Below are 26,391 nucleotides of genomic sequence, written 5' to 3'. Positions count from 1 at the left end.
GTAAAGATGACAACCTTAATTAAAGTTAATATATTCTTCTGAAGTGATCCATCACAGCAATAGGGACTTGTTAAAGCTAATAGATTCTTGAAGTAGACATGGAAGCTGATTCATTATTCAGCATTACTGCATATGGAAGTTTAACATATCAAATAAGCAAGTGAATTATCCTGATAAAAGTTCGTTACTCGAATCGATCATCTAAAAAATTGTTGATAAGATAGATGATTAAAAAAAAAAAAAGGATTGTAATTAAGACAGTCAAGGCTAAGATAACATGCACTTCACCAACTATACCTGTTTCCTTGAACTCTGATATTGTTGAAGTGTTTGTGCTGTATATCCTTTCTTATCATTCATTCATTCCTTCTTTTGGAACATGGGACCATTAATTCTTTATGAGATTCTCTTTTTAAAAGATCAAATATACTTCTTTTAAAAGACCTCCTAGTCATGTGTCTCATGAACAAATGGAGGATGCAATCAATCCATAGAGAGGAAGAAGAGAAAGAGATGACTGACTACACTATGGAAATTTTCAATGGTATTGATTTTTACCCTTTGATTATATTTGTGTTTTCTTTGATTTCTTTCTCAATCTTTGAGATACAAATATATCAATCTTAGTAATACTGTACTTTAAGATGATTGTTAATATCTTTTTTGCTAGTTAAATACCTCTTTTCTTTCTTTCTTCTAATGCTTAAGAAGACATGTACACAGACATCCTCATGCTATCTTGAGTTATTTTGCAACTCTAATTATATAAGTGATTAACATGATCTTCATCTAATTAGTATTTGTGGCCTTGACAATACTACTCTTTTGACCAAAAAAACTAACAATAGGCTCAAACAATACTTATATAATACTCCGGTAGAAAATCTACTAAATATCGACTCTAATAATACTGATAGGGGAATCAAACCCGCTTAGATGTTAACTTTTTTATATCTACATATCATCAAAATTTTCATATCTCTAAATCTTCACAAAAGCAATTCTATTACCACCCTAAGCCCATTATTTCCTCCATTGGCCCAATTAAACTATGGATTTCTCAGCCCATTTTAAAAGCATTAGGTTCCAAATTATAGGTTAAATTAAATATTTAGCATCATATTGCAGTCACTCTACATAGGGTACAATAAGCCTCCTGAAGTATTTAAAGAAAGCATATTGTTCTATCTTTAGATATTATAAAAGATAAATATAGTGATTCTATAGCTACAGACACCAACCCTAACAACCATAACTATAATAACTATAACTTATGATTCTCATGCTAGAAAGTTAACATTTTTTACTCAACTAAAAGTTAGTAAAAAGGTATAATCACAAGGTTGTAACAAACATATAAGCCAATAATTACTTAGATTGGTGGCCTAATTATCTTGTCCTCATTAATTTGTTTCACTTGGCTTCTTTGCTTTGAAGCATCTCCATTTCACTTCCTTCTCACCCAATCTTATAGCAACTCCTTAACCATCTCAATTACTTTAATCATCCCCTCAACGGCCGTGATCGATCGACTTCCGAGATTTATTTCGTTCTGCACCCTATCTTTATGTAATATTACATAGAAAGCACCCCAAGTAGGGAATTATAAACAAAAACAAAATAGTGGAGGTGTGGAATGAAAAATATCCCGAAGTGGCGAAGTCATCCCGTCGCTGCGTCAACTCGACGGGTTAAACACGGTGCAGAGACTTAATGTCGGTTTTGCCCATGATGGAACTCACAAATTACGATGTTGCCATTTCCCAAATCGAGATATTGTACTAAGATAAATTATATGTAAAAAATTGAGGAGAATTCCCCTGCATAAGAAATTAAATGATCACATGAACATAATTATTCGAATGATTTCTGTGTAGTTTTGGAATTTATCTTAATAATTTTTTTTTTATATTTGTCCCTTGACCCTTGGCAATAACAATATATATATAGAAGAACCACACTAACCATGACATATTTGTAATTCTACTTAACATATCCCGAGATTTCCAATTTTACCCCTCCAAATTCTTCTCCTCTCTGGTTGGCATCCAGTTTACTTGTTAAGATTCCAATAAGACCTCTCAGTACTTCTCACAAACACATCACGGCAACCATGTCATCATCACCCATCACAACTCTTCTCCTCCTCCTTGCAAGCATGAGTGCAATAGCCAGCATCGTCATCTCCCTCTGCACCACCCACAAGCACTCCAAGAAGGTCAAGATGGCAACCTCTCCTCCCTCGCAGGAGGAAAAGAAGCTCCTCTCCAACTTGAGCAGCATAGGAAACAAGGCCATGGTGGTGGCCAAGATGATGTCCTGGAGGAAAACAGAGGAGGAAGTCGATGCTGTTGATGATGATGATGGTGAAGCCCTGTGGAAGAAGACCATAATCATGGGCGAGAAGTGCCGGCCGTTGCGTTTCTCCGGCCAGATTTTGTATGATTCTAAAGGTAACCGTTTGCCGGAGTCGGCGAAAGTGGTGGTGGCCGGAGATGGCTGTGTATGAGAAGAAGAGGTTAGTTGTGTGTATTTCTCTCTTCCCTAGTATGAATGCAGAAGTAAGCTCATGGGCCTTAACTAAGCCCATTAGGTGAACAGGCTTCGGCCCGTTTAAGGTTGTATAACTTTCCATGTATGTGTGTATACGTACTTTATCTATGTATATATCTACGTATTTACTTTGTATACTTGTCTATTATGTCAACTAGAAATATTGTTATACCTATTAGAACTTCTCAACACTTTTGTTTCTATCATTCACATACATTTAACAACAGTAAAAGTACTATTTAAAATACTCCTCATTTGATCTTAAAAAGATAGTTCCAATATTAATTTTACTCAAGAATATTAAGTTCATCTTGCAGATATATTAATTTAATTCATCTTATATGGCAACAATCCGTTTAAAAAGAGACTAATATCAGGTGTTTTGGAGACATTTAAGAGCAAATTCATGTGATGTTTTCGACGAAGTTCCCAATTTTCTTTGATGTGCCACTGGAAAATGCAGACGACTTGTAGTAGAAGGTACGTAGCACATAGTATAATAACCTTATTTGACTTTTATGTAGAACTAATGAGTTGACCCCAACTGCTTCAGGACAAGGTCCTCCTGATGTTTGTTTCACTTACAAATGTCTTTGAAAGACTTCATCATTTGAATTGGTCCAGTAAAACTATAAACTGGTTCACTCCAACCTAATTTCTTGACTAGTATTAGAACTCTCAAATTTGATAAGATTTATCATTCAGACTAGAGCTAGGTAAAAATAGAGCAGTGTGACATGGTTTCAAGATCAAGAAATCCTTCTTCCAGTAGGAAAAATGCCCACTGCAATTGCTTTCATTTTCCAAGATCATCAATACAAAATATGGGTAGTTGCATGTCACTACTCTTTGGTAATTGCAATCCCATTAAGTGCTCCACCCACTAAGTTGGCCACTCATCCTCTTGTTGATTATAAGGTGAGCAACCGAGAAACGCCATCAATTTTCTAATGGTGGCATCCAAAAGAGGTGTCTACAATTTCTTAATAGAATGCTAATATGTATATAATTTAAGTCCGTTGTGGTTCATTTCTTATTAAAATTGACATAATTATCTAATCTATATATCAGAGAGGATTAATTCTTTCTTTAATCTATGATTAGTCTGCGAGCTAATAACCTATCTAAATAATAATAATAATAGTAATTGAGTGTGAGAAGATAACAATTAGCAAGTGATGTGGGTCTTCCTTTTGGCAACTTTTAAGACCTGGGCACTAATAAAGGAATCAAGATTTGCTGTAAGTGGAATCCAATCCAACCCAATCTAAAGTTGACCTACCAAATGAATTCAGAAGATTGAGAGGTTGACGAATAAGATTCTTGATGATATCTTAAAAAACTTACCCTATCCAGGATAATGGATGAAATGGATTGGAGATAACTCTCTCTAATGAGGCAAGAGATAGACACAACTTTGATAATAATAAATGCCCTATGAACTTGACCTACCACTTGTATCCTAGTCAATTTCACATTGAAACTTAGTTCATGCACAAGGAAGAAGAATATAAAATAGAATACTTAGACATAGTTATAATATCCAAATCAAAATAATTAAAAAAATTCTAGTGCATACATTGTACTTGTATCTATCTGGTAGTTGGATCTAAATCTAACCGAACAATAAATCAGGTATAACTATAACTAAAACTAAATTGGATATGAACCAAATAAATTTTGTAGGTTAAAGAATATTCATCACCTGTAATCTTTCCCATTTAATTCATGCTATTTCTCATGCAAGTTCTCTATCTTTGTTAGATCACAAGCAATGAAGTTTGTGTAGTACTGCAGTTATATCTTATAGAAAGAACTCATGATAAACTGAGAACTTTATTAGATCACATAAAATGAATCTATATTATTGCAAAATTTCAACAAATTTTTTTTATCACTTTACAGATTAATTTGTTAACGTATCCGAAAAAAACAAGAGAAGAGTAAATAGGACAATAAATGTAGGTAGTAGTGCAATACGCAAACATTAGAAGAGAAGGAAGCTTATCTACTACCAGCTTCCCAAGATAAGCCTTTCTTGTCAAGCCTAATTATATGACCTTTTCAAGCAATTTCATACACCAATTAAAATACCCAAACAATACCACACAGTTATCCAACATTTTAAAACAAAATAAAGAGATTTTATTTATTTATTCTAACCCCTTCTTATTTTGGACTATTCAAGTCAGCTTTGTTACCTCCTAGAATATCGATAAAAAGTGGAATGAAAAAATAGTAAAAGTATCTAGAGTTTGGTAAAAATTAGAATCACTTGGTAGAAAACTATGGCAATTAATGATGTCATGCTAGAATAAAAAAAGTTGAAAAATATCACCCTCTCCATTTGTATAATAGATATCAGGAATGATCTCTCTTTGCCTATGAGCTTGTTATAATATTTTCTTTCCTAAGCTAAAGATGATTACTAAATTGTGAGGTTTATTCATGGGCTTTCCCCTATCTCCAGATCTCTATTGTGTATAAAGCTTGTATTGAAATTAATGAAGTTCTTTGCCTATGAGTTCTTCCTAAGAAAAATATATTATAACAATAATAATAGACAAGTGGAGTTAATTTTAAGATAAACGTAGAAGCAAAGGTCAAAGTAGAAATAGTAAAAGATATAAAAAAGAATACCCGGTCCAAACTACTCGTCTCTCTCTGTATGTTTCTACCCATATATATATATATATAGTGAAGAGGCAAAAGAAAGGTCTCAAAGGCTCTCATGGCTCTCGGAATACTCGAAACCATGACTTCCCTCGTGAGCACGTGCTCCAAGCACGTGTCGCGAGCGGCCCGGAGGCTCCGATCCGGCTCCTCCCGCTCGCTCGCCGTCCCCTCCCTCAGCAGCGGGAGGAAATGGATCAGCGGTCGGAAGCGACGGGTGGCCGAGGAGGAGTCGGAGGAGATGGGGGAGGGCGTGTGGCGGAGGAGCATACTCATGGGGGAAAAGTGTCAGCCGTTGGATTTCTCCGGGGTGATATACTACGACGCCGACGGGAGGATGCTCGACGAGGTGCCCACACCGCGGTCGCCGTTACGGAGCCCGTTGCCGTCCTTTCTGAAGGATCACGTCACCGCCGGTCGTAGTATCCAGGGCAGTAACTGAGCCTACCATGTAATCTATCTTATCATGCATGCATGCATGCTAGCTATCCGCCCGTGCATATTTTGCTATTATCATCTTCTTTTCTTCTTTGTTAGTGTGTTAGACTCCAAGCTTTTGCTTGTCTAATATATTACACTATATATGGCGTTTTCTTTTCCATCGTCAGCTTTATGTTATTCATAAAAATATAGAATAAAATGTTTTTTCTGTTCATAAAGATGGAAAAAAGAGGGTGAAGAAATTGTATCCAAGAAGTTCAAATATACTGACAATATTCTTCGTGAATGAGGAAAAGATGATTCTGCATATATAAGAGGATTCTGTTTGCAAATATATGGAGGTTTTCCTCAATGAAGCTAAAAGAAAGAGAAAACAAATTTTGAATTTTGATGAGGTTCATCTCTACTTTAGTTGACCAAGCTCTGTTGAAGCTAATCAGACATAAGAAGTCTATGAACAAGTCTATGGGAAAGTACCTCGAGATGTACCTCAAACAAAAGAATAATCTGTGTGCACTTTCTTTCTTTCTTTCTTTCTTCCAAGTTTCGCTCCATTGTGAAAGAAGAATCATCGCATTGACAACCTGACCAACAGTAAGTTGTTAAAATTTGACATTCTACTACATATGGATGAAGAGTAGACAGCCTTTGATTGAGTAATTATCTATTTACTCAGCTTAAATCTCGTAGGAACTAGAAAGATAATAAACAAATAAAGGGAGGAAACAAAAACGAGAGAGTTGGTTGGGTTTCTCCCTTTTGATTTTGACAAAACCGCTCCAGAGATCCTTTTCCAATACATCTATATAGGTCCCAGTGATAAAGAAAAAAAGTCAACAATGAGGGCAATGGCACAGTGAATGTTCTTGGACCAGATTAAATGTCTTTCAGAAAGCATAAAGTCAAAGACTGAACCAAATGTAAGGCAAATTATAGGCATGTCTTCGCAAGTCAATGGTGAGACCTCTGAAAGCCTATGTAATTCCTATCGGAGATGAGCATGCTTTTCTGAAAAATCTGATGGTTGAGCAGTCATCTAAGAGGGACAATGGATAAAGATTAAAGAGGAGATAAATCTACACATTAGAGGGGAATTTCAATATGAATCTAGTTAAAATAATAGGTCATCATCAAGCATCCTGAAGCATGCAAACTTAAAGAGATAATCTACTACATTTTCTGCAATAGACAACTATAGGCTACATAGGTACCTGATTGCTATTAGATATATGCTTGAAGTTGTTCGGGGGGATCACTGATAGTATCCGATCAGAAGAACCAGGTGTTAGAGAGAATCAAATAAATTGCAAGAGAAGATATGCAAGAAACTGAAAATGATACAGACTGACCTGGCAATTTTAGATAGTAACTGGAACAATTACTGAAATTTTTGAGAAGGCAGATCATGGTTGAAATTTTATCGAACAATTATGGATGTTTAGCTCACTGCTTTCACCTTCCTCCAGCGTAGAATAATAAAGATGAAAATAGAGAAGGATTATCAGCACCGCGCTATAATAGTAGACACCTGGTCTCAAACTTCTTACAGGAGCTCCAAAGAAATATAGTAGTCAACCTCTTAAGTAACACACACAACTACATGATAGAGAGAACTCATGCTCGAAATGATTTGAGAGTAGCAGTGGAACATTTGCAGGCAAGAAAATCTTTGTTATACGTAAATCCCAGAGAATGAAACACAAAACTAGGCTTTCACATTATAAACTCATATTACCACTACCCTTCATCTTTGGTCATTGGATTACCAAGACAAGAGCACTCAGTAGCCCTTCCAACTCCCCGAGGATTCATATATTAAGCTTCTAGTGCAAGTCTCAGATTTAACTAATAACTATCAGTTATAAGATAGTCATCTCATGGACGTGATGAAATCCTAGCAACAAATCAAGGAACTCTGGAAAGACAATTATCTGCAAAGAAATTTTATCTGTAATACATCGTAGCAATAAATTCCCATTTCCTTAGGAGCTGCAGTTTCTGCCAGACAGATGAAAATGTCAGCCTGCAGTACCAAGCTCACCCTCTGGCTTCAGGAGTAAAATCCAGACCCAATCAATCAATAGCTTAAACTTTAATTTCCTTACTACAAAAAACTGAGACCAACTTTTCTCAAGGTATCAAATTTTAATTTCTTAACTTAACTCACCAGTGGACAGTACACTTTCACTAGAACATAAATCAAAAGAAACATAATAAAATACCTACAGTACATATATATGTGTGTGTGTGTGTGTGTGTGTTCCCTGAGTACCATTACTGTATCCTCTTCTCAAGCATACATCCAAATGTATAATTTTCATCTCTTGTCCTAAAATATGTATACGGTGATGCTAACTCCTATGCTTGTCGCAAAATCTGATCTTTCACACACTAAGAGAAAACAACAAAGCAATTCACATGGCACTTTGTTTGCTTTCTTCACTTAATTAAGCAGGTTTACAGAAGCAAATTTTCTTAAAGAAGATAATAGGACACAAAGATAAATAAGGAAAAGAGTAAGGTAAAGTTTACCATGGTAGACAAAAAGTAACTTTAACTGAAGTCGTATTCAATATGGATCTGAAATAAACAGAATAATTCACAATAATACATCTCAAAGTCCTATAATCTGCATGAGTGGACATACATAACATGGCTATGTATACAATTAGAGACTACAAAATTTGGTTCCTAATGAGATTTCCATTTCCTAAGGAGGTGGTCGTGAATACTTCCCTTACCCACTTTCAACAGGCTATGCTTCAGCTTTGACAATGTGGACGAGCTCAACTTAATGCCCCTATCGATCATATCCTCCGCAATTTTACAAGCCTCTGGGAGCAAATCCATGTCACGTAACTTTGCAACTAACATGTTACCACTCTCCTCGAATGGCTGCAAGTTGTTGGCCACCATACACTTCCACACCTTTACCCCCATCTTCCAATCCCCTGTATCAATGAAAATCCTGACAGCTGTCACGCAGTTACAGTGCGACGGGCAGCATTCATTCTTCACCATCTCAATAAAGATGGCAGCCGCCTCCCTCAGCTTCCTGCTCTTAAGCAAGAACTGGAGCAACACATTGTATGTTTGAGAGTCAGGGAATGCCCCATGGAGAACCATCTCATCAAGGCACCGGATGGCCGCATCGGTCTGCTGAAGGTAACCGTGCAAAGAAATCATGGAATTGTACATATTTGTGTCTGCAAGACACCTGCCTTGCCTGGACAACACCTCCCATAGACCCGCTGCCCCGCGTGCATCCCGGGTATCCACATACGCCTGGAGGGCTGCACGGAAGAACTTGATCCCTGGAAAGCAGCGATTATGCTGCATTATTTCAAAGAACCTCATTGCCTCTGATAGACCGGAGGGATTGGAGCGGACGAGGGTGGTGAGGAATGAGTCGTACGCCGGCACGTTCACTGGGTCCCAACCAACCGTCTTGACCATTTCATCGAACACCGGACGGGCAGCACGGTAATCGCTCTCATTCTCGCACCCTTCAAGAAGTATAGCGAACGAGTCGGCGTCAGGGGAAACGCCAGCCTCGGACCTCACGCGCGGGAGCGCCCCTCGTGCATCGGTGGTGCGCCCTGCGCGGCAGAGGGCGGAGAGAAGGGAATTCAAGGCCGGCGTGTCGCGGGGGACGCCGTGAAGCGGCATTGATAAGAAAGCAGATACCGCCTCGTCAGGGCGATCTGCTGCGGCGAGGGAGGAGAAGATGGAGGCGAATGTGGCGAGGGAGAGGATACCCTCGGCACGCATGGAGTTGACGACGTCCCACATGGGGTCAAAAAGCTGGTTTTTACCGAGGAGGTCGACAAGGAGGTTGTAGGAGTAAGGGGAGTGGCGAGTGTGAGGGGGAAGGAGACGGGAGGAGGACCAGCGAAAGAAGGCGAGGGAGGGGAAGGGGTGGGAGTAGGAGAGGCGGAGGACGAGCTCAACGTCGGAGGGGGAGACGGCGACGCCGGAGTCATCGAGGGAGGCGACGGTAGAGGAGGGGGAGGAGGAGGAGGAGGCGAGGATGGAACAGAGAAGGCGGGGTTTAGGAGGGAGGTCAGGATCGTCGAGGTAAGAGGGAAAAGTCGGAAGGGGGCGGCGGCGGAGGTCGTCCTCGTCGCCGGCGGCGGAGGAGGGGCGGCGCTTGTGGTGGTGGGGGGAGAGGCAGCCGGGGGAGGAGGTGAGGTGGCGCTTGCGGTGGGACATGGCCTTGAATCCCTCTTTCACCGTCTACTTCCAGAGAGAGAGCAGAAGAGAGAATTAGCGTTAGGGTTTGGTTGGGGAGATTTGGGAAGACCGGAAGAGGGAGAAGAGGCGAGAGGTATAGGGCCGGGGAATTGGGCTTGATCCAGACTAATTAGGCGGTCATTAGAAGCAATAATTAGGGATAATTAACAACCTTATATTCATTAGTTATGCCTCGAGATGGTGAAAGAAAAAAAAAAAATCTATCTTTCGATTTTAAGAAAGACAATGTTTGCTTTGTTTTCGTCCCAGGATGAGGTTTCTACTGAAGGTGTTTCCTTTTACGCTTAATTTAGAGTTTTTGACCAAAATGGGATAAACTACTGTCGAAGGTGGAGACTAAGGCCTTGTTCACTTGTATAAATGAACCTCAGAATAGCTTAATGGTTTCAATGTAATAAAAGCGCTGAATTGTTATCTTCTATATTATAAACTGTTGAACATTTAGTTGAGCTGACCAAAATAAACCCTTAATCCTGTATTATTAAAATACTAATAATGCCCGTCTCAGTTAAATCATCCCATTTCTAATTCGGAGTCTTCCTTCATAAATAACAATCCCATCTCATCTAGATTTTAGACCAAGATCATCTGCAACAGTTTCAAGAGGAAAAGAGACAAGGAGCGATCAAATTATGTGAGGCTAATTTATCGGCTCTTTGTATAACCAATGGTTCAGAAAAAGAGATCCCCTAATTAAGTGACAAATAAAAGTTTGAAGAGGCCTCATCCTCCCCCTGCCCTTATCAACCCTAAATAAAAAAAACTCGAGCAAGATTCAGTAAGTCCCCCCTGCCTATTGTTCTATCGTCTAAACAAAACTGTAGGGTGCAGAAGCCACCACCTCCCTCTTGTAATAAGTCAATCACTAAGTAAGAAAAATTGTGAAAATAATGGCGATTTTGGTGATTCTTCTAGCAATGGAAAGTCTGATCACAACTCGTCGTGGGGTTCTGTTTGTGCCTTGGTAGCATCGGGTGAATCAGCAGGATCGGGTTTAGGAGGCTCTGTCTGAGATGTGGTCTCATCTGATGTTGTGTTTGAGGTGCTTGTGCTCTCTTTGCTCACTGACTCGTCCTTTGGAGGTTTCTCAATTTTTGGTTTTGGTTTCGGAATCCTATTGACAGCCGCAACCTACAAGAAAGCAAATTCTCGTCAAAAACCATAGTTATAGTGAATCTGATGTATATCATACAGTTTGTAGGTGTGTTGTGGGGAAAAGAATGGTGTCTACCTTATCTTTAAGTCTGAACACCTTCTCATAGACTTCTTCTGATGTGAATATAGGGGTACTGAAGTCAGAGGTTCTGGAGAAAGAACACCCATCAAGAGTTATAGCATTTAGCAATTGGAGAATATAATACCCAATAAGAGGAGTTGGCAATTTTCTCAGGTTTTAGAGATAAAATTCAAGAAATGCAAAAAATGATTCATGGGGATTTTAGCATATGAAAAATGATGAAACATTTATTCAACACGCAAAATAATCAGATTACACTGGCCTATACAAAAGGCAAATAGAATTCCATTTTTTTTTAAACCTTAGCCAGCATAGAGAAGTTCATTGATTATGTCTAGTTTTAGATGAATGAGAAAAGTGAAAGACCATTGAGTATCCATTTGATAACTTCATTTTAAGAAAGCTAAGTGAACCCAATGAATATGCATTTAGTCCATTTCAGGTTAACACTCTTTCAAACTCTTTTCACTTTCCAATGGCCAATTTGTCACTGATTTTTTGTTATACCACCAGTATTGCATTGAATTACTACTTGGTGAGTTTCAATTGAAGGACTAATAAAACATGTACCATTTGTATATAAATCATGGGATAGACTAAGGGTAAGGTAAGGGCATACTTCTTTTGTAGGGCCTCCTTCTCTTTCAACCAACTTTTGATTTCCTCTGCTTCAGTCTGAACCTGAAAGTGAATTAATCATATTATCAGAATACAGCATGTGTGTGTGAGACAGAGACAGAAAATGCCATCGATATGCTAAAGGAGCCAACCTCATCTACTCTAGATTTGGGAAGCCAAGATTTGTTCTTCTCCCAGTTGGTAACAATCTAGCAAGAATTTTGGAACCCAATGGTCAATAAAATAATTTGCAAATAACATACAATAAGTAAATACCATGAATATCTACAGACCTTCTTTCAAAGAAAAGGTAAATACTTTGACACTGCTCAATTAAACTTTCATATAGTATGTAATAAACTCTATAACTTGTGGTATTCATGGGCAAGAAATAAAAAATCCTGGACAATATAAGCACAACAACCATCAACTTGGGAGGATTGCACACAAGTAATATATACAGAACCCTTTGTCAAGCAGGAAATCAGAAAGTAAAACCTAAGAAAAATATGCATGTAAGTACACAATGGTCTAAACAAGCAGATGGACCACATGCCGATTCTGCAACCTAAAATTACAGATAAACAGAAAAAAATACATAGTACTTGAGTAACATTGTGCAAGCAATGTCTGACTACAATAGAAATTATGCATCACAGCATAATAAAAGATACTGCACTAATTTGCATTAATCCATATTGTCACATATACTCAATGTACTTCAAATCACAATGATGACTAATTAAATCCTAACATTTTCCTTCTGCAATTTTTTTTTCTTAGATAGTGTTGTATTCTTAAATTACAGCACTTTATGTGTGTTTGCATACATTCTTATACAGTTCATACAAAAAGAAAAGAGTATGAAGAGTAATATATGCCTTTAAGGCTCAAACATGTTATGAGGATGTTTCTTCTATCTCCACCCATTCTACAACATATTTTACTTTTACTAAGTCAAAATTATAACTGAAACTGAAATTAGAGCACAAAAGTACAATGATGAGGTTCAAAAAATTGATTTACAGATGGCTTAACAAGAACAGCAGTTTATAACATCAAGGATCTGACCAATACAAGCATTACACAATGATAAATGGTGGTGTGCTAAGTTATAGAAGATTTAAATGTAGGAACATTTATCTATTGTTCTTAAGAAATCACAAATAATGAGTTTGATATCATAATGACAGCTTCATGAATCACATTACAATTGGTGGATGATATGCAAGGCAAACTAAATAATAATAAAAGATTTTATGGGCTTTCATGTATGTTAGCAAGCACTATCACAGTATGAGCATGAATTTGACAAGTTCATTGAGAAATTATGTTTATAATTTTTGTTGGTGTTCAAATAGGAGAAACTTACTATAGACTATACAGGGGGTTCTTATCAATCTTTGGTTTTGCCAGAATTCCATATTACCAACATTACATAACCCTAATTTTCAAGAATATTCTATTCTTTGTTGGTTGATTATCAAGTGCAAAGTGTGTGCAAGCAATATAACCCAATGTTGCAGAAGAAGGTTCCAAGAGTAAGCTGTATGAATTCATATACGATAAGTACCTTCTGCAGCTCATCTAAGTACATCCGAGCATCTTCACAAGCAGTTGGTCGAGCTTTTAACTCACTCAATCTGGACAAAAAGAATCAACACTTTGTTACATATCTATGTCCTGTTTATCAACTTAGTTGGATTCTACAGATACTGCAGAAACAACCTGAAGAAGATTGGATCGCCAATAGATTTTAGTAATTCAAGGCGCTCTTCAAATTCACTTGCTGGAGCATCCTCGCCATCCATATACAACCACTCTTGAACCTGCAGTTATTGCGTAAGGAACTTAACTGCCCAATATTTTAGTAGGCAAAGAAAAAAGTTTCTTGTTTGAACGAAATTATCAGAAATCACCTCACTGAGTTTCTCTACAAATGATTGACGCTCCTGTTCTGTTGAAACCTTCTCAATCTCAAGATTATCCTCCAACTGTGATAAACAAATTCAATAACAACAAGGAAGAAATTATCTTGCTTGATTTTAAATGATTTGACTTAAAGGTGAGATATACTAGTATGCGTCAAATCAACAGTTAGAGATTAAATCTCTGTGCATTTAACAAGAATCTTTAAAGAATTCCATTTGGTAAAGAAAGCCTTACTAGACTATATTTATATTTATGTTGCAGGAAATGCAAGAAAGATGATTGTGAATCCCAGGATATATGCAGCAAAACTGAATGCAAAGTGATTTTATGTTCTAAGAGGACTGGACAAAAAAATCATTAAGCACTAAATCATATACTTGTATGTTCCACAGTGGCAAACTTATTCAGGCAAAAGTCAGAATGAATGTAGAAATCTGTTTGCAGTAAAAGGAGAAAATAGAAGTGATTGCATGCATAAATACCCACACATATTTACACTCAAACACACACACACACAAACATTTCAGTGAAAAAACAAACTAAATAACCAACCTTTTCTCTTGTAGAATATATATATTCCTCAAGGTTATTTTTTAGTTCGGCAGTTCTTCTTCTTTCAGCATCCTTCTTATCGAGTGTCTCTAATCTACTCTTTGCTTCAGAAAACAGGTCTTTTGAAAGAACTGTTCCAGGGCCTGCTTGCTTATCTAGGACCTACAATACATGGGAAGTTTGTCAGTGATCAGTTTTGGAGATCCTTCAATCAAACTACTGTTTATAGCAATCACTTAATTTTACCTTCAATGGAACCTTGAATGTTTTCTTTCTGAGAATCTTTTCTATGTTAAGATCTGCACTGTTGTTCTCTTCTATGGTTGTGTTGGAATTATTAGAATCATTCTCAGAATTCAAACTTTCCTTGCTTTCTTCTGGACTTTTGGGAGATCCTGCCTCAGTGGATATGTTAACATTGCTAGTAGTGTTATTCTCTATTGTTATGTTTTTCCTAGGAACCTCAACCCACTCTGATATCTCAATCACTGCTTCTGCTCGATCAAGAGAAAGTACTCCACTTCTGCTCAGAGAAAAATGTAGATTTGCTTTGATGGGAGCAGAAAGGTTGCGAGCTGCATACCTAGGAAAAAGAAAACATACAATCTTGTATAGTCAGTTAATGTTAGAAAAAGGATGTTCGTTAAATGTAGATAAACTTTCTAATCATAAAAGCAAGTATGTCAGAGCATGATTAAAGGTAGACCATGTTGGTCATTACATACTTCTCACTTGCATCTGTCAGACCAGATAGCAAATACTGTGCAAACTTATATGAAGAAACTCCCGGTGGCAAGTCATTTGCTTTTTCATAACTGAGTGAAACTTCAAAATCCCTGTTATGTTTGATAGACCTTGATATCTGTAAATTATACATGCCAACATCAGTTATCAAAAAGCATACCATCAATTAATGCTAGACCAGACTAACTTAATTGAAACTGAAGAGATAGGCAGGAAGAAAGAGTACACCATAGAACCACCTTAATTGGCATTTTCTTCATTCGTGGTACAAGCAAGAGATCAGTATTCTCATCTTTGACAAAACCTGGGCCATCTATATCCAGAACAAAACCATAAGAAGAGCCATCAATCATCCCCAGCTTACGGTTCAGCTTAATTCCATCACTTAGGTTTGCAGCATGCAGTGAAGAACCAAGAACTATTGCCTCATCAGCATCAAGATGCTTGTCCAGATCTCTTCGTCCTAGAAATTCCTGGAGCTTAGCCTGCATCAATAGACAGATTCCGTCAAGAGGCTAGCTACAATACATCGGAGTTAATGAAGTAGACTTGTGCAAATCTGTTTGCAATCTTCAATACAAAATGATTTAAAAAAACCAAATTATTAAATAAAGAGGGCACTTAAACTAGAAGATAAGAAGAACAGAATTACTAAGTAGATATTACTTGTTACATGGGTAGAATCTCAACAAAATTAAAAAAAAATTGAAGCTTGTTATCACTTGCAAATTTTAAGAGACAAATCATATATTATTCATAAAAGATCATTGACGATGAGAAAACTACATAGACTACTACATTTCGTTATTGTATTGGCACAGACACATGCTAGTTCTTAGAGATGACTTATCAAGAGACATAAGTTTTGGTCTTAACCAATGAGTTTGGCTATAGTTTTCATCAAGTTTCAGTAGTTATTGTTCCGTCTGAGGTGAAATTCAAACCATGCTAATAACTAGGTGGATTATAAATCATAGAGATTGCAGGCCTACCAATATGAGTGAAATGTCAACAATATGACATCATAACAATAAACCAAGTCACTGACCATGACATACAGTATCAAAAATGAATACTCACATTTGGGAAATTTCTAAATGTGGACCAGTGTTACAAGTATCACTATTCTGAAATAGCCTTGCACAAGTATTCACAGATAACATAATCTACTAGATATTTTAGTGACACCAATATCATCTAATGGAATGTAAACTTATAATAGAAATCCTCAATACTGAAAAAGCAATTTTGAATAACAAAAGATTAAGAAGACAGTGTTATATTTGATCGAAATCATATGCACTAGGCCAATCAAAGTGTGGTTCACAAGGAAAACAAAAACCTATGATGGAGCAAGTAAGAATAATGGTAAATATCTGAATACAATGTAGCCAACCAATTTACAACCCAATAAACTGAAAAGGATTTACAAACCTGCAATTTTGGCACACGAGTAGCTCCACCTATAATCTCTACTGCGTAAAGTTCACCAGTCTTCAAGCCTGACTGTGCAAGCACTTCTTTTAAAGGGATAAGAGCTTTCTCCCACAAATCTTCACAAAGTTCTTCATATTTCTCACGTGTTATTGTGCTTCTGAAAGAGGAAAACATATGATGCAGAATGTTAGAAGCTAATATCATAAAAAAAGCATAAAAGTGAAAGCATTTAACTAAGCAACTAAAAAGCCAAATCAATAGAAATTATATCTGATGTTTGCCATCACAGACTAGAGGCACTTGTACCTAAAATCAATATCATTGTACATAGATTCAACTGATATTGGAGCCGCTGTGTTTGCACTAAGAATTTCTTTGGTACGCTTTACTTGTTTCTTCAATTTAGCCATTGCTTTAGGAGATTTTCTCACATCAACACCATTTCCTAGTTGCGTATTAAACTCGTCAGCGAAATGTTCCACCAACCGCATTTCCATATCCTGACCTCCAAGTTTAGCATTCCATCTAACATCTTTGACCTGTCAGCAGTAAATCCTCTAAGAACTTTCCAAGGTATGATAAATTCATATAGTTAAATTTATTGGATATCAGAGAACACAAAGCAAAGTAATATGAGAGTTGGGAACTTGTGATTAAAAAACATAGATTTTACACCAATAATCTTGGATAACACATACCTGGAACTGATTTGCCGGTGCCGTGTTCCCAAATTCTTTCACATTATATGCCGAGAAGTAAACCAGCGCCGCGTACGTACTACTCGAGCCCATATCATAAAACATAACATATCTAGACCCATTAGAGAAGTCTTTGTCGATTCCATACTGCAAAGCAGCGCCTGCATGCTCATTAATTAAAGACAAAACGTTAATCCCAGCCAACTGCGCCGCCTGAAGAACCCCTTTCCGCTCTGCCTGCCCAAAGTACGCAGGCACTGAGATCACCGCGTCCTTTACTGGGCCCTTCACGTGCGATTCCGCCAATCCCATCCCATATCCAAGAATCATGGCCAATAGCTCCTCTACTGTATAAATCGTGACGCCGTCGTCGACACGAATCCCAACGGCTCCTCTTGAATCCTCCACGAGATCAAAGGGGAGATAGAGCGAGTCGACCAAATCTTTGACAAACTTGTAAGGCTTTCCGACCATGTCGCGGACGCGGGCGTAGACCTTTTCCGGGTACCGGGCGGCGATCCCGGCTGCCTCCTCTCCGACGAGGCGGTTACCGTCGTGGAAGGCGACGAGAGCGGGGGACTTGCGCTTCGACATCTCGTTGATGGCGACGGAGATCGGGATCTGGTTCGGTTTCAGGTTCACGACCGCAACCTTCATCCATTCCGACCCGAGATCAATGCTCGAGACAGCCGATTCGGACGGAATCGCAAGGAAGGAGACGAGAAGGATGAGGGCGGGGAGGAGAACGCCAAGGATGGATCCGGATCTCCCCATCTTTGCTCCAGATCGCGACTGGGAATGAGGTTTTAAAAGGCCAGGGATTGAGATTGGAGGAGGACTTCCACCATTGACTAAGAATTACGGAAATTCGGGTTGGGCTTATGAATTGGATTTGTGGAGAGAGGTGACGAAGATCGGAAGAAGGAGAGATCGAGAGCTCGAGGATGCGAGGGAAATGGAGCACTCTCGGGAGATTTTTATTTTTTTTCCTCTCGTCTTTTTCTCCTCTTTAGGTCGTTAAAATTTATAGTTTCTAATTCAGGACTAATATGGGGGGTTTAAGTGTCGAATTGCGTGGAAAGGGAGAGAACTAGCCAATGGGAATCTGCCACGTTGATAATTTCACACGTGGCTCGATGTGGTGGGTTCGGTGCGTTGGAAGAGCGAGAGATAGGAGTTATAGTCCGGTTGACTCCTTTTGTAGGCAGCACAAGCAACTAAGCAAGCAGTTATAAAAGTATTTATTTTTTTGAGAAATATTATTTTTAATATTTAATTGTTCTCGTCTTAATTTCCTTTGTTGCAAATATATATGTATATCACTCCACTAAAATTAAACACTTATTTTCTAACAACTAAAATATCCAAATTAAATTAAATTTTATTCAAATAAATATTTATATACTTGTAATTATAGAAGATAAAAATTTTGAAAAAAAAAATTAAGTTTTTAATTATCATTGTTGCATAGTCCAGTAATTGAGCTTTATTAGCGGAGGGGGTGAATTTTTTAGTAGAGTCCAGGAAATCACTAATATTTAATTTAATTTTTATGATTTATATTTAACTATACTGCTAACTCTATTATTGAGATGTAAATATTTGTCTTGCTTACTTTTATGTGCTTCTTATTTGAATCCACTAACACCTCATGTATTAAAATTCATTTAGGTTGCATATATATATTTCTTTTATGATAAAATAGAAGACAAACAAATCTATGTAATTTGCACCAAATATTGGAATAATCATAAGATTAGTCAAACTACTAGACCAAAGAAACAAACAAACCAGAAAAGAAAGAAGGAAATTAAGGAGAACAACCTTCTAATTCTAAACACATAATCTAGTGACGTAGTATAATTAGGACAAGAATGCCAGGGAGGAGAGGAGGGCTAGGGAAAGGAACAGGAGATGGACGGCTGCTGATTGCGTGCAACGGACGGCGGATGATCCATCTTGGCCTTTGATCTCGTCGGAGCCGACCGCCAGGGGCATCTCGTCCCCGGCCGCGTGGCAGGTGGTGGGGTCGGCGGACTTGGTGCCATCGGCCGCCATGAGGACGCGGAGGACCGACGTGGCGGCCGGGATGTACCGGGTCCCGTTCCTCGTCAGCAGCCACGTCACCCCCATGAGCTGGCAGTCATGGTGACGTGTCCGTACTCCATCCTTGAGCTGCATTAGTTCGATGTCGATAAGATTAGTACCAAGTTAAAAGTAAGGCAATTTAGAGGGGGCTATGTGCAAAAAAGATACCTGGTTGAGTGTGCGGAGGCATCGAGAGCAGCCGTCGATGCCGGGCTTCGCGCAGTCCCTCTCGAGGCGGCGCGCTGCCGCAGGAGAAGGCGTCCAGCTCCCGCCGCCGGAGGCGGAGGCGGGGGAAGGGCAGGTGAGTCGCCGGAGCCGGATGCCGCAGTAGCAGAAGGCCATGTCGCACGTGCCGTTGACACGCGGGAGGACGACGCCGCGCGACCGCAGCGCGCGGTCTGCACCGCCGGCGCAGGCCTCGGCGTCCTCGAACGGCAGCTCCGGTAGGTCGGTCGCCGGCGCCGGGCGGGCAGCGAGCGAGGTGGCTGCGTAGGCGGCGTGGAGCCACGCCGCGAGGGCCGGGCAGCATTGTCCAGCCTTGTGGTCAGCAGAGCGGCCGCAGGCCGCGGAGACGGCGGGGAGGAGGTGGTCGGCGGGGTCGAGTGGGCAGGCGGAGGATGCCACGTCGGATTGCTCCGGGAAGGCCGGGATGGTGGTAGCATTGGTGGTGGAGGAGGAGTGGGGTAGGATTTGGGCAGCGTCATGGGGCAGCACGGGCATGGCGGACAAGAGAGAGAAATAGGACAAGAGGAGGAGGAGGAGAAGGGAGAAAGAAAGGAGGAAACTTTGAGCCATTGCTAGCTTTCTTTCTTTCTCTCTTTCTCTCACTCTAAAAAAAAAAAGAAAAAAAAGACTTAGTATGTGAATGTGATGATGGTTGGTTGGATAATGGGAAGGAAGAAGTAATGAAGTGGTTATTGTAGGACTTTGTAGCCTTTGCTTTTGGCCTTCTTTCTTCTTTCTTTCCTTTCCTTTCCTTTTAGTTTAGAGGAGAAGAGGAGTATGTATGCAATGTATGATGTGTAGGTGATTGGGTTTGTATATATACATATATATAGAGAGAGACAGAGAGAGAGAGAGGGGTGGTGTTCAAATAATTGAATTTATCATGAGGGAAGTCATTAATTTTGAGTCATGGGAAAAGGAGAGAGTGAATTAATTTAGAGCAAATTACAGTTTACCCTGACGGTGATTAAGCTCGATTTTAACTTTTTCTCTATATACTTTGGTCTTAGATCAACTTAATATTTAACTAATATCCATAATTTAATCCAAACCACTATAAAAGTTAGATAGATTCTCGGTAAACTTACACTGGTATTTATTCTAGTAAATATTAGTGAGACCTAACACTCACTCTATAGTATCGGAAGGAATGGTAGATGGGCTATAAGCTTTAACTTTTACCGTTGTTCTTTTAATGCTAATAAATGAGTTAATACTCTCATTTATTTGGTGTTAATTAGAACAAGTACACATATACCATAGGGCTCTTTGAATAGGGAGGTGAGGAGCTCGTGCTCACGTTTGCTAGTAAATGTTTCACCGCTTTGGCTTCTAGTAGGCATTTATTAATTGCAGCTTCTATTCTTTCCAGGAAGTTGGTCAAGGCTCAATCCTTGCTACTGAAAAAGTTGTAAGAGTGAAGCATAGAATAATAGAACTCAATTACTCTATTCTCTACTTCATCTGACACTGTCTACTTTTGCATAACTATCTTGTATGTATGATCACAGAGTATCCTAAAACTTTAAAACTTGTTGAATTATTTTTCTAATAATTCAATAGCTTATAGATTACAGAAAAATTTACATATAACACTCTGCATTTTAATGAAATTATAATTTACACCCTATTATTTCACTGGTTGTAAATCGAGCTCTATAATTTGATGAATATGTGCATAAAACATCTTATGTTAGATTTGAACTAACACTGTTTGGGCAGATGAGAACATTTTATCAAATTTTTTTAATAAAAAATTACTAAAATACCTATAGTATATGTTTAAAGGTCAATAAAGTTATTTTGTTCATCAAATGCAATAAGGTAAAAAAATATATTTAATATATATATATATATGTATATATTATTTTAGTTCTCACAACTAAAAGAAGAGGTTGAGAAATACTCTGATATCATTGAAGCGTGTAAGAGAAACAATTATAATAATAAATGCCTTTGGCTTCTATCACTCCCTTCGCGTGAAACTTCTTCTCTGTCATTCCATGTCCTGATCCTCACGTGCAACCCGCATGCTGGGCCCCGTGGATTGTCTGCTTCCCTGGTCGGACAAACTTCCCACAGCATCGGATACTGTGAGCCTTTTTCCGCATGCAGTGGGAGTGAAGACAGAGTTGGTCAGGCAGAGAAGAGAATATTGGTGAGCTGGATATTCTTCTTTTCCTCTTCTTCATGGTCCCTTTTTGCAGCCTAAGACTTGCAAGATTGTCATTTGATCATTTCCTTCCAAATCTGTCAACTATTTTGTTTGCATTCTTCCATTCCTTTCTTCTTTACCACCATTGATGGTTAAAATGTTTTGGAAAGTAAACATCCAACTTGGATTCAGATATGACGAGCAAAATGATACTACTACTTGGAAGTTTTAGAAATTTTAGACACACACATAACAAGTAAGAGAACTTTGCATTAATCTACATTACCATTGATGAACAGAGGGCACTACCCTGAACCAAAATACTCAAGAATTGCCATCAGTACAAAATCTACACGACGCAAACCCTTGAACGCAGCGTGAACCTCTTTCTCATGGTTGCGTGGGTTGCTCGGCAGCCAGCCTGGTATAGCAAAACATGCAAGTGGGGATCAAGATTTCAAGTGTAAGAGAACAAAATGCACAGATTTCTCCAAAGAGTCTAAGCAAACCGTTTCAGAGAAATTGATCTGTAGATAGTGTTGCCAGCTTTTGTGGGTATCACTAGACAAAATATTTCTTTTCGTAAGAGAATGTCCAACAAAAATGTGAATAAAACTTAGAAAAGGGGTAAGCAGATCTCATGGAAGAGGACAGTATGGGCTGTTAGATGGCGAATTAGGAAACCGACAAAAAGAAATGCTATATGAGTGAAAGCAATGAGCAAGACTGCAATGATTAATCATTTGCATCTCTAGAATGTTAGAGAGACAGTTAAGATTATACCTAAAAAGCAAAGAGGCCATATATAGATGGTACATGCAAGGCAGAATGCAGAGGCAGCAAATAGAATAACTTACTGCTCATCAGCTCGAACTTTTTTTAGTTGACATTCCTTTTTCTTCTTATTGCGAGACCGTTTTTTGTTGCTACGGCAAAGCGCACTCTGGGAGCCATTAGGGAGAATAGTTGGACTATGACATAGGATTTCACTTTCTCCTTCAATAGGTAGACTGGCATTTGACCTATCATATGGCACTATAGCATGCAAATCTGCACTGGCATTCCTGCTATTGTCCTCTATTTGCTCTTTGACATTATTTTGATCTTCATTCAGACATGATATATCCCCTTTATGCATTGCAGCATATAGCCTATCCTTGGATTTGATAATTTGAATCAACAGAGACCTTGTATCAGAGTTACCTACAATAAAAAGAGTGAAAATGTTATGGACCTCCTCTAAACTTGTTATGCTAGCTGACTTTTCTGATTTGAAGGACACAACTTTGCACAATGAAGCAAACCTAAAATAGATTCAATAACAGTTCGCGCTGCAATCTGTTCAGCCTCTTTCTTGTTCTTTCCACCGCCACCAAGATAACTTTTTCCATCAAAAACTACAGAAGAGACAAAGATCGGAAGAAGGCCTTCTGATTGTGAGGTTTTATATGTTGGCCTGTCAAGATTCATCTTGATTGCATATTCATAGAGAATAGATTTGCAAAAGATTGTGTCCTGGACACAGAAAAGGAAAGAATATATACACGATATGACATGTGAATAGTGCAAGAAGGGCAATACCAAGAAACTCAAATAAGAACCAGATATGAGACAATAACCTTCACATGTAACAAATAATTGAACAAATTAAGCACAAATGAGTGCAAGTATATGGAGAACATGCCTTCACTTTTTCTACATCTCTTCATTGACATGACTTTTTTTAACCTTCTCATAGATCTTTTAACTAGTGCAAATAAGAACATTTTATGCAGATCCTTCATATCTATAGAAAAGGATTCCATAATCCCAAATTGGTCTTACCAACGATAGAAAATCCTAAGTATATTGATGCATTCAAAGACATTTACATATGTGACAGATGTAGAAAAGGACTAAGCATAGAGCCATAGACCAAAAGCAAGATTTTATCTAAAATGTGTTACTAAAAACTTCTGATTCTACATGCTACTACTTTCTTCCACTATCATATAAGGCCACTGAGAACTTCGATATTTTCACAATGTAAAACTCATCTTTTTTATTTGGGAGAATTATTTTTGAAAATTGGCCCAAATACCCTTCATAGATATCAAAGCTATTAAAAATACAAATAGCAAAGCCATCCTCAATCTTTCACGACACCTTATTCCTTGTGAAGGTACCAATAAATCATTTACCAAGCATAGGCATCATCCAAATGCATCAAATATGAATAGAAGAAAGCTAACTAAGATTAGGAACTCAATATTACGTGTAAGGAGAGCCTACGTAAAGTTAAATAAGTGATATACATTATGAATAAGAGAATCAGTTTTGTTCTTAATACTCTTCGAGATGCCCTCCAAGGCAAGTTTTGCAACTTCTTGCTCTGCTGCTTTCTTATTGGGAAATGCACTGCTCGTCCTGAACGTGACCCCATTTACTAAAACAGTTGATTTGAACTGTGGTAGATGTTGTGACCCATTGCTTTCAGTTTGATACACTGGTAATGGAATGGCCGATCTTTGAGCAAATTCTTGTAAGAGGTTCTTATACCTAAACTGCTCTTCCATACCTGTTAGGATCAACCTTAACTTATACAACATTGGAAAGCCTTGCAAATATCTTGAATATCTCAAACCTAAAGCCTTGTAAAAATACTTTATAAAGGATGCATTCAAGGACGCGAAGTACTTTCCAACCGGAAATTATAACAATTTGGCAACATTTTAGGGTGCCCAAGTCAATGCTCGACAGAAAATTGCCATTATCAAGTCTTAACCACACTCCTACAAAAGTCCCAAAAAAGAGAAGAAGAAATATTTAAGCTAGAAAAGCATCAACAATATCATTTCCGGTGATCGAGCTCCTCCCGCAACAACAATCAACCAATTGGATTAACATCAAATGAACTCCAAAAAACCCAACTTTTCCACTCAAGCAAGTACAAGAAGCAAACCCATCAATTACAATTGGGATTTTGCAACATATCAAAGAATCTAAGCTACATATAGCGATACATACATCAAAAGAACGAGCAAGAGAGAGAGCAAATCAAGATTGGAAGCACTCACTGCGCTGTTTTTGAACTCCCGCCTCCATTTCTTCTTGAGAGGGAGAAGGGTTTTAGGGCTCGATTGGTGGGCGGGGGTTTCAGTGTGCACTAAAGAGTGGCACAACAACGGGAAGAGCGCCAATGAGGAATCATATCATTCAATGACTTTATTGCCCCTATGTTAATCAATTAATTACTCGCCTAGTCCGGTTCGACCATGTGTCTAAGACTCAAGACCGGGTCGAATTAATTTCAATATCTAAACATAATGTATTTATAGTTCGAAATAATATATTTATAATTCTAAATAATTTTAAAAACTGAAAAAAAAATCTGTCTATTAAGATCTATCTAACCTCATGGGTTAAATCAAATCGAGTCAAGTTAGTTAGTTAGCTTTATCTTATTATTTAAATTTTAAATAAATCAAATAATTTGTATATGGATGCTAGAAATTTTTAATTATATAAATAGGAGCGGGTATGGGTTGATAATAATCAATGAATATAAGTTTAGCTAAATATTTTTTATCGTCTTTATCTTTTATCGTAGATGTTAGATCGTCTTATCTTTCTAGAAATAGATTATAACCGAAGCATCCGACCTTTCAAACCCTAGCCACCACCCTCCACCAGAAGCTATCCTACCACCCTTGGCTGTTCGGCACCCTCTGACTATCGTCGTTAATTACTATTCCGCTCTACTTCAGTCTTGCTCCACTATTTTAATCATAACTTTTCATCCGGATTTTCGATTGACTTCATTCCAAAGCCATCGGATCCGAGACTTCCGAGATTACTACCCCTCAAAATCTCAAGATCATCTTATATTCGTAACACTATCAAAACATTCATTGTTTAGCCATTTCTAACAAATATTTAGATTTAAATACATCAAATCATATCACTCATACAAAATTATAAATCTTAATAAATTTATACTTTTAATTTTAGGAATGAATTATCTTTACGATAAATAATTAAATAGTTGAATTTTAAGGACAACTAGGTAATTTAAAAAACAATGAACAAACTAGTCAATTCGCAAAAAAAAGAAAAAAAAAGAAAAAAGAAAACACTTGTGTACATTTCTTGAACCATCGGTCAGCTAATTTTTACCGAATCAATTGTATTTCCGACCCGATAATAAAATGAATTAGATTTTATAATCGGTTTATCGGTTCATTTGATTTGACCACCTAGTCTGATCTAATTCTACGAAGTATGCTGAAACGGTAGGAGTAGTATTAGTGTAATAAATTAAGAATAAATTAAGATCATTAAAGGTCATATCATTAATAATTTTTTAAATTTCAATTTTCCATGTGTTTTTGAGAAGGTAATTAAAATGCAAACTATGCCACTAATCTAAGTGCTCAGTTGATCGTATATGAAATTAATTTTTTTTTATAAATATATGTAATTATACTAAATCAAAACATGCATTTGTTTACAAAACTCTCCTTCCTATGTAATTAAAAATTGTTCTTCTCATGTAATATATATAATTGATTTTGGACCAGACTCGCTACTCTATTAATTATTTTCAAATTTCTCTTGTTGATCACTTCTTATCAGTTTCTAAATACAAGATGAACTTGACAAATAAGTGAGGAGGGGGTGTTTCTAGACTTATTTTTCAATGAAAAGATCTCTATTATACTTTATTGAAGTATAATGGAAGAGTTGGCATGCAATGCTGCTGCTATTGCTTGAATACATTCTTTATGAGGTTTTTTTTATATTAA

The 26,391-nt window shown here is 37.9% G+C and overlaps 4 protein-coding genes and 2 long non-coding RNA genes across 8 annotated transcripts; 1 reads left to right on the top strand and 5 right to left on the bottom strand.

Annotated features, from left to right (window-relative positions):
- The first annotated feature begins 467 nt into the window (after positions 1–467).
- LOC140768642 (uncharacterized) lies at positions 468–2,686 on the top strand. The gene is made up of 2 exons (XR_012105789.1): positions 468–544; positions 2,053–2,686. It is a non-coding gene; the product is annotated as an uncharacterized lncRNA (long non-coding RNA).
- Positions 1,877–7,194, bottom strand: LOC140768643 (uncharacterized). 3 transcript variants are annotated; one of them, XR_012105791.1, is made up of 3 exons: positions 6,879–7,194; positions 6,145–6,251; positions 1,877–2,499 (listed from the first exon to the last, which is right to left on the bottom strand). It is a non-coding gene; the product is annotated as an uncharacterized lncRNA (long non-coding RNA). The 3 variants fall into 3 exon arrangements; XR_012105790.1 differs by lacking the exon at positions 6,879–7,194 and having other exon boundaries at positions 6,145–6,530; XR_012105792.1 differs by lacking the exon at positions 6,879–7,194 and having other exon boundaries at positions 6,157–6,530.
- A 1,017-nt stretch (positions 7,195–8,211) lies between these two features.
- LOC140768055 (pentatricopeptide repeat-containing protein At5g15010, mitochondrial-like) lies at positions 8,212–10,671 on the bottom strand. Its single transcript, XM_073108137.1, has one exon. The coding sequence runs from the start codon at positions 9,877–9,879 to the stop codon at positions 8,359–8,361; it is 1,521 nt and encodes a 506-aa protein (XP_072964238.1). The 5' UTR covers positions 9,880–10,671; the 3' UTR covers positions 8,212–8,358.
- Positions 10,672–10,812: 141 nt separating this feature from the next.
- On the bottom strand, positions 10,813–18,149 carry LOC140768054 (heat shock 70 kDa protein 17). Its single transcript, XM_073108136.1, has 14 exons — positions 17,140–18,149; positions 16,748–16,980; positions 16,439–16,598; positions 15,244–15,489; positions 14,986–15,122; positions 14,507–14,843; positions 14,261–14,422; positions 13,696–13,770; positions 13,505–13,605; positions 13,350–13,419; positions 11,929–11,985; positions 11,778–11,839; positions 11,153–11,225; positions 10,813–11,052 (listed from the first exon to the last, which is right to left on the bottom strand). The coding sequence occupies exons 1-14, from the start codon at positions 17,911–17,913 to the stop codon at positions 10,852–10,854; spliced, it is 2,688 nt and encodes an 895-aa protein (XP_072964237.1). The 5' UTR covers positions 17,914–18,149; the 3' UTR covers positions 10,813–10,851.
- Positions 18,150–18,841: 692 nt separating this feature from the next.
- On the bottom strand, positions 18,842–20,232 carry LOC140768916 (uncharacterized GPI-anchored protein At4g28100-like). The gene is made up of 2 exons (XM_073109387.1): positions 19,396–20,232; positions 18,842–19,314 (listed from the first exon to the last, which is right to left on the bottom strand). Exons 1-2 carry the CDS (start codon positions 20,020–20,022, stop codon positions 19,003–19,005), a joined length of 939 nt encoding a protein of 312 aa, XP_072965488.1. The 5' UTR covers positions 20,023–20,232; the 3' UTR covers positions 18,842–19,002.
- A 1,661-nt stretch (positions 20,233–21,893) lies between these two features.
- LOC140768909 (double-stranded RNA-binding protein 4-like) lies at positions 21,894–24,763 on the bottom strand. The gene is made up of 5 exons (XM_073109375.1): positions 24,664–24,763; positions 23,902–24,164; positions 22,912–23,122; positions 22,465–22,810; positions 21,894–22,028 (listed from the first exon to the last, which is right to left on the bottom strand). Exons 1-5 carry the CDS (start codon positions 24,689–24,691, stop codon positions 21,998–22,000), a joined length of 879 nt encoding a protein of 292 aa, XP_072965476.1. The 5' UTR covers positions 24,692–24,763; the 3' UTR covers positions 21,894–21,997.
- Positions 24,764–26,391: the final 1,628 nt, after the last annotated feature.

Source organism: Typha angustifolia, chromosome 10, assembly GCF_048772165.1.
Source record: "Typha angustifolia cultivar Huaian chromosome 10, ASM4877216v1, whole genome shotgun sequence".
NCBI lineage: Eukaryota > Viridiplantae > Streptophyta > Magnoliopsida > Poales > Typhaceae > Typha > Typha angustifolia.
Note: the sequence above shows the minus strand (reverse complement) of the source record. Positions and strands in the feature narration are given on the sequence as shown.

Bases quoted from the DNA above. Each gene is read 5' to 3' on its own strand.
- LOC140768916 (XM_073109387.1), bottom strand. From the start codon at position 20,022: ATGGCTCAAAGTTTCCTCCTTTCTTTCTCCCTTCTCCTCCTCCTCCTC. The intron at 19,315-19,395 runs GTATCTTTTTTG...GAACTAATGCAG, and splicing joins GCCTCCGCACACTCAACCAG to CTCAAGGATGGAGTACGGAC.
- LOC140768055 (XM_073108137.1), bottom strand. From the start codon at position 9,879: ATGTCCCACCGCAAGCGCCACCTCACCTCCTCCCCCGGCTGCCTCTCC.
- LOC140768054 (XM_073108136.1), bottom strand. From the start codon at position 17,913: ATGGGGAGATCCGGATCCATCCTTGGCGTTCTCCTCCCCGCCCTCATC. The intron at 13,420-13,504 runs GTTGTTTCTGCA...CTTTTTGTCCAG, and splicing joins GGCGATCCAATCTTCTTCAG to ATTGAGTGAGTTAAAAGCTC. The intron at 11,986-13,349 runs GTACTTATCGTA...AATTCTTGCTAG, and splicing joins ACTTAGATGAGCTGCAGAAG to ATTGTTACCAACTGGGAGAA.
- LOC140768909 (XM_073109375.1), bottom strand. From the start codon at position 24,691: ATGGAGGCGGGAGTTCAAAAACAGCGCA. The intron at 24,165-24,663 runs GTGAGTGCTTCC...TGATCCTAACAG, and splicing joins GGGAGTTCAAAAACAGCGCA to GTATGGAAGAGCAGTTTAGG. The intron at 22,811-22,911 runs GTTTGCTTCATT...TTTTTATTGTAG, and splicing joins TGTTATTGAATCTATTTTAG to GTAACTCTGATACAAGGTCT.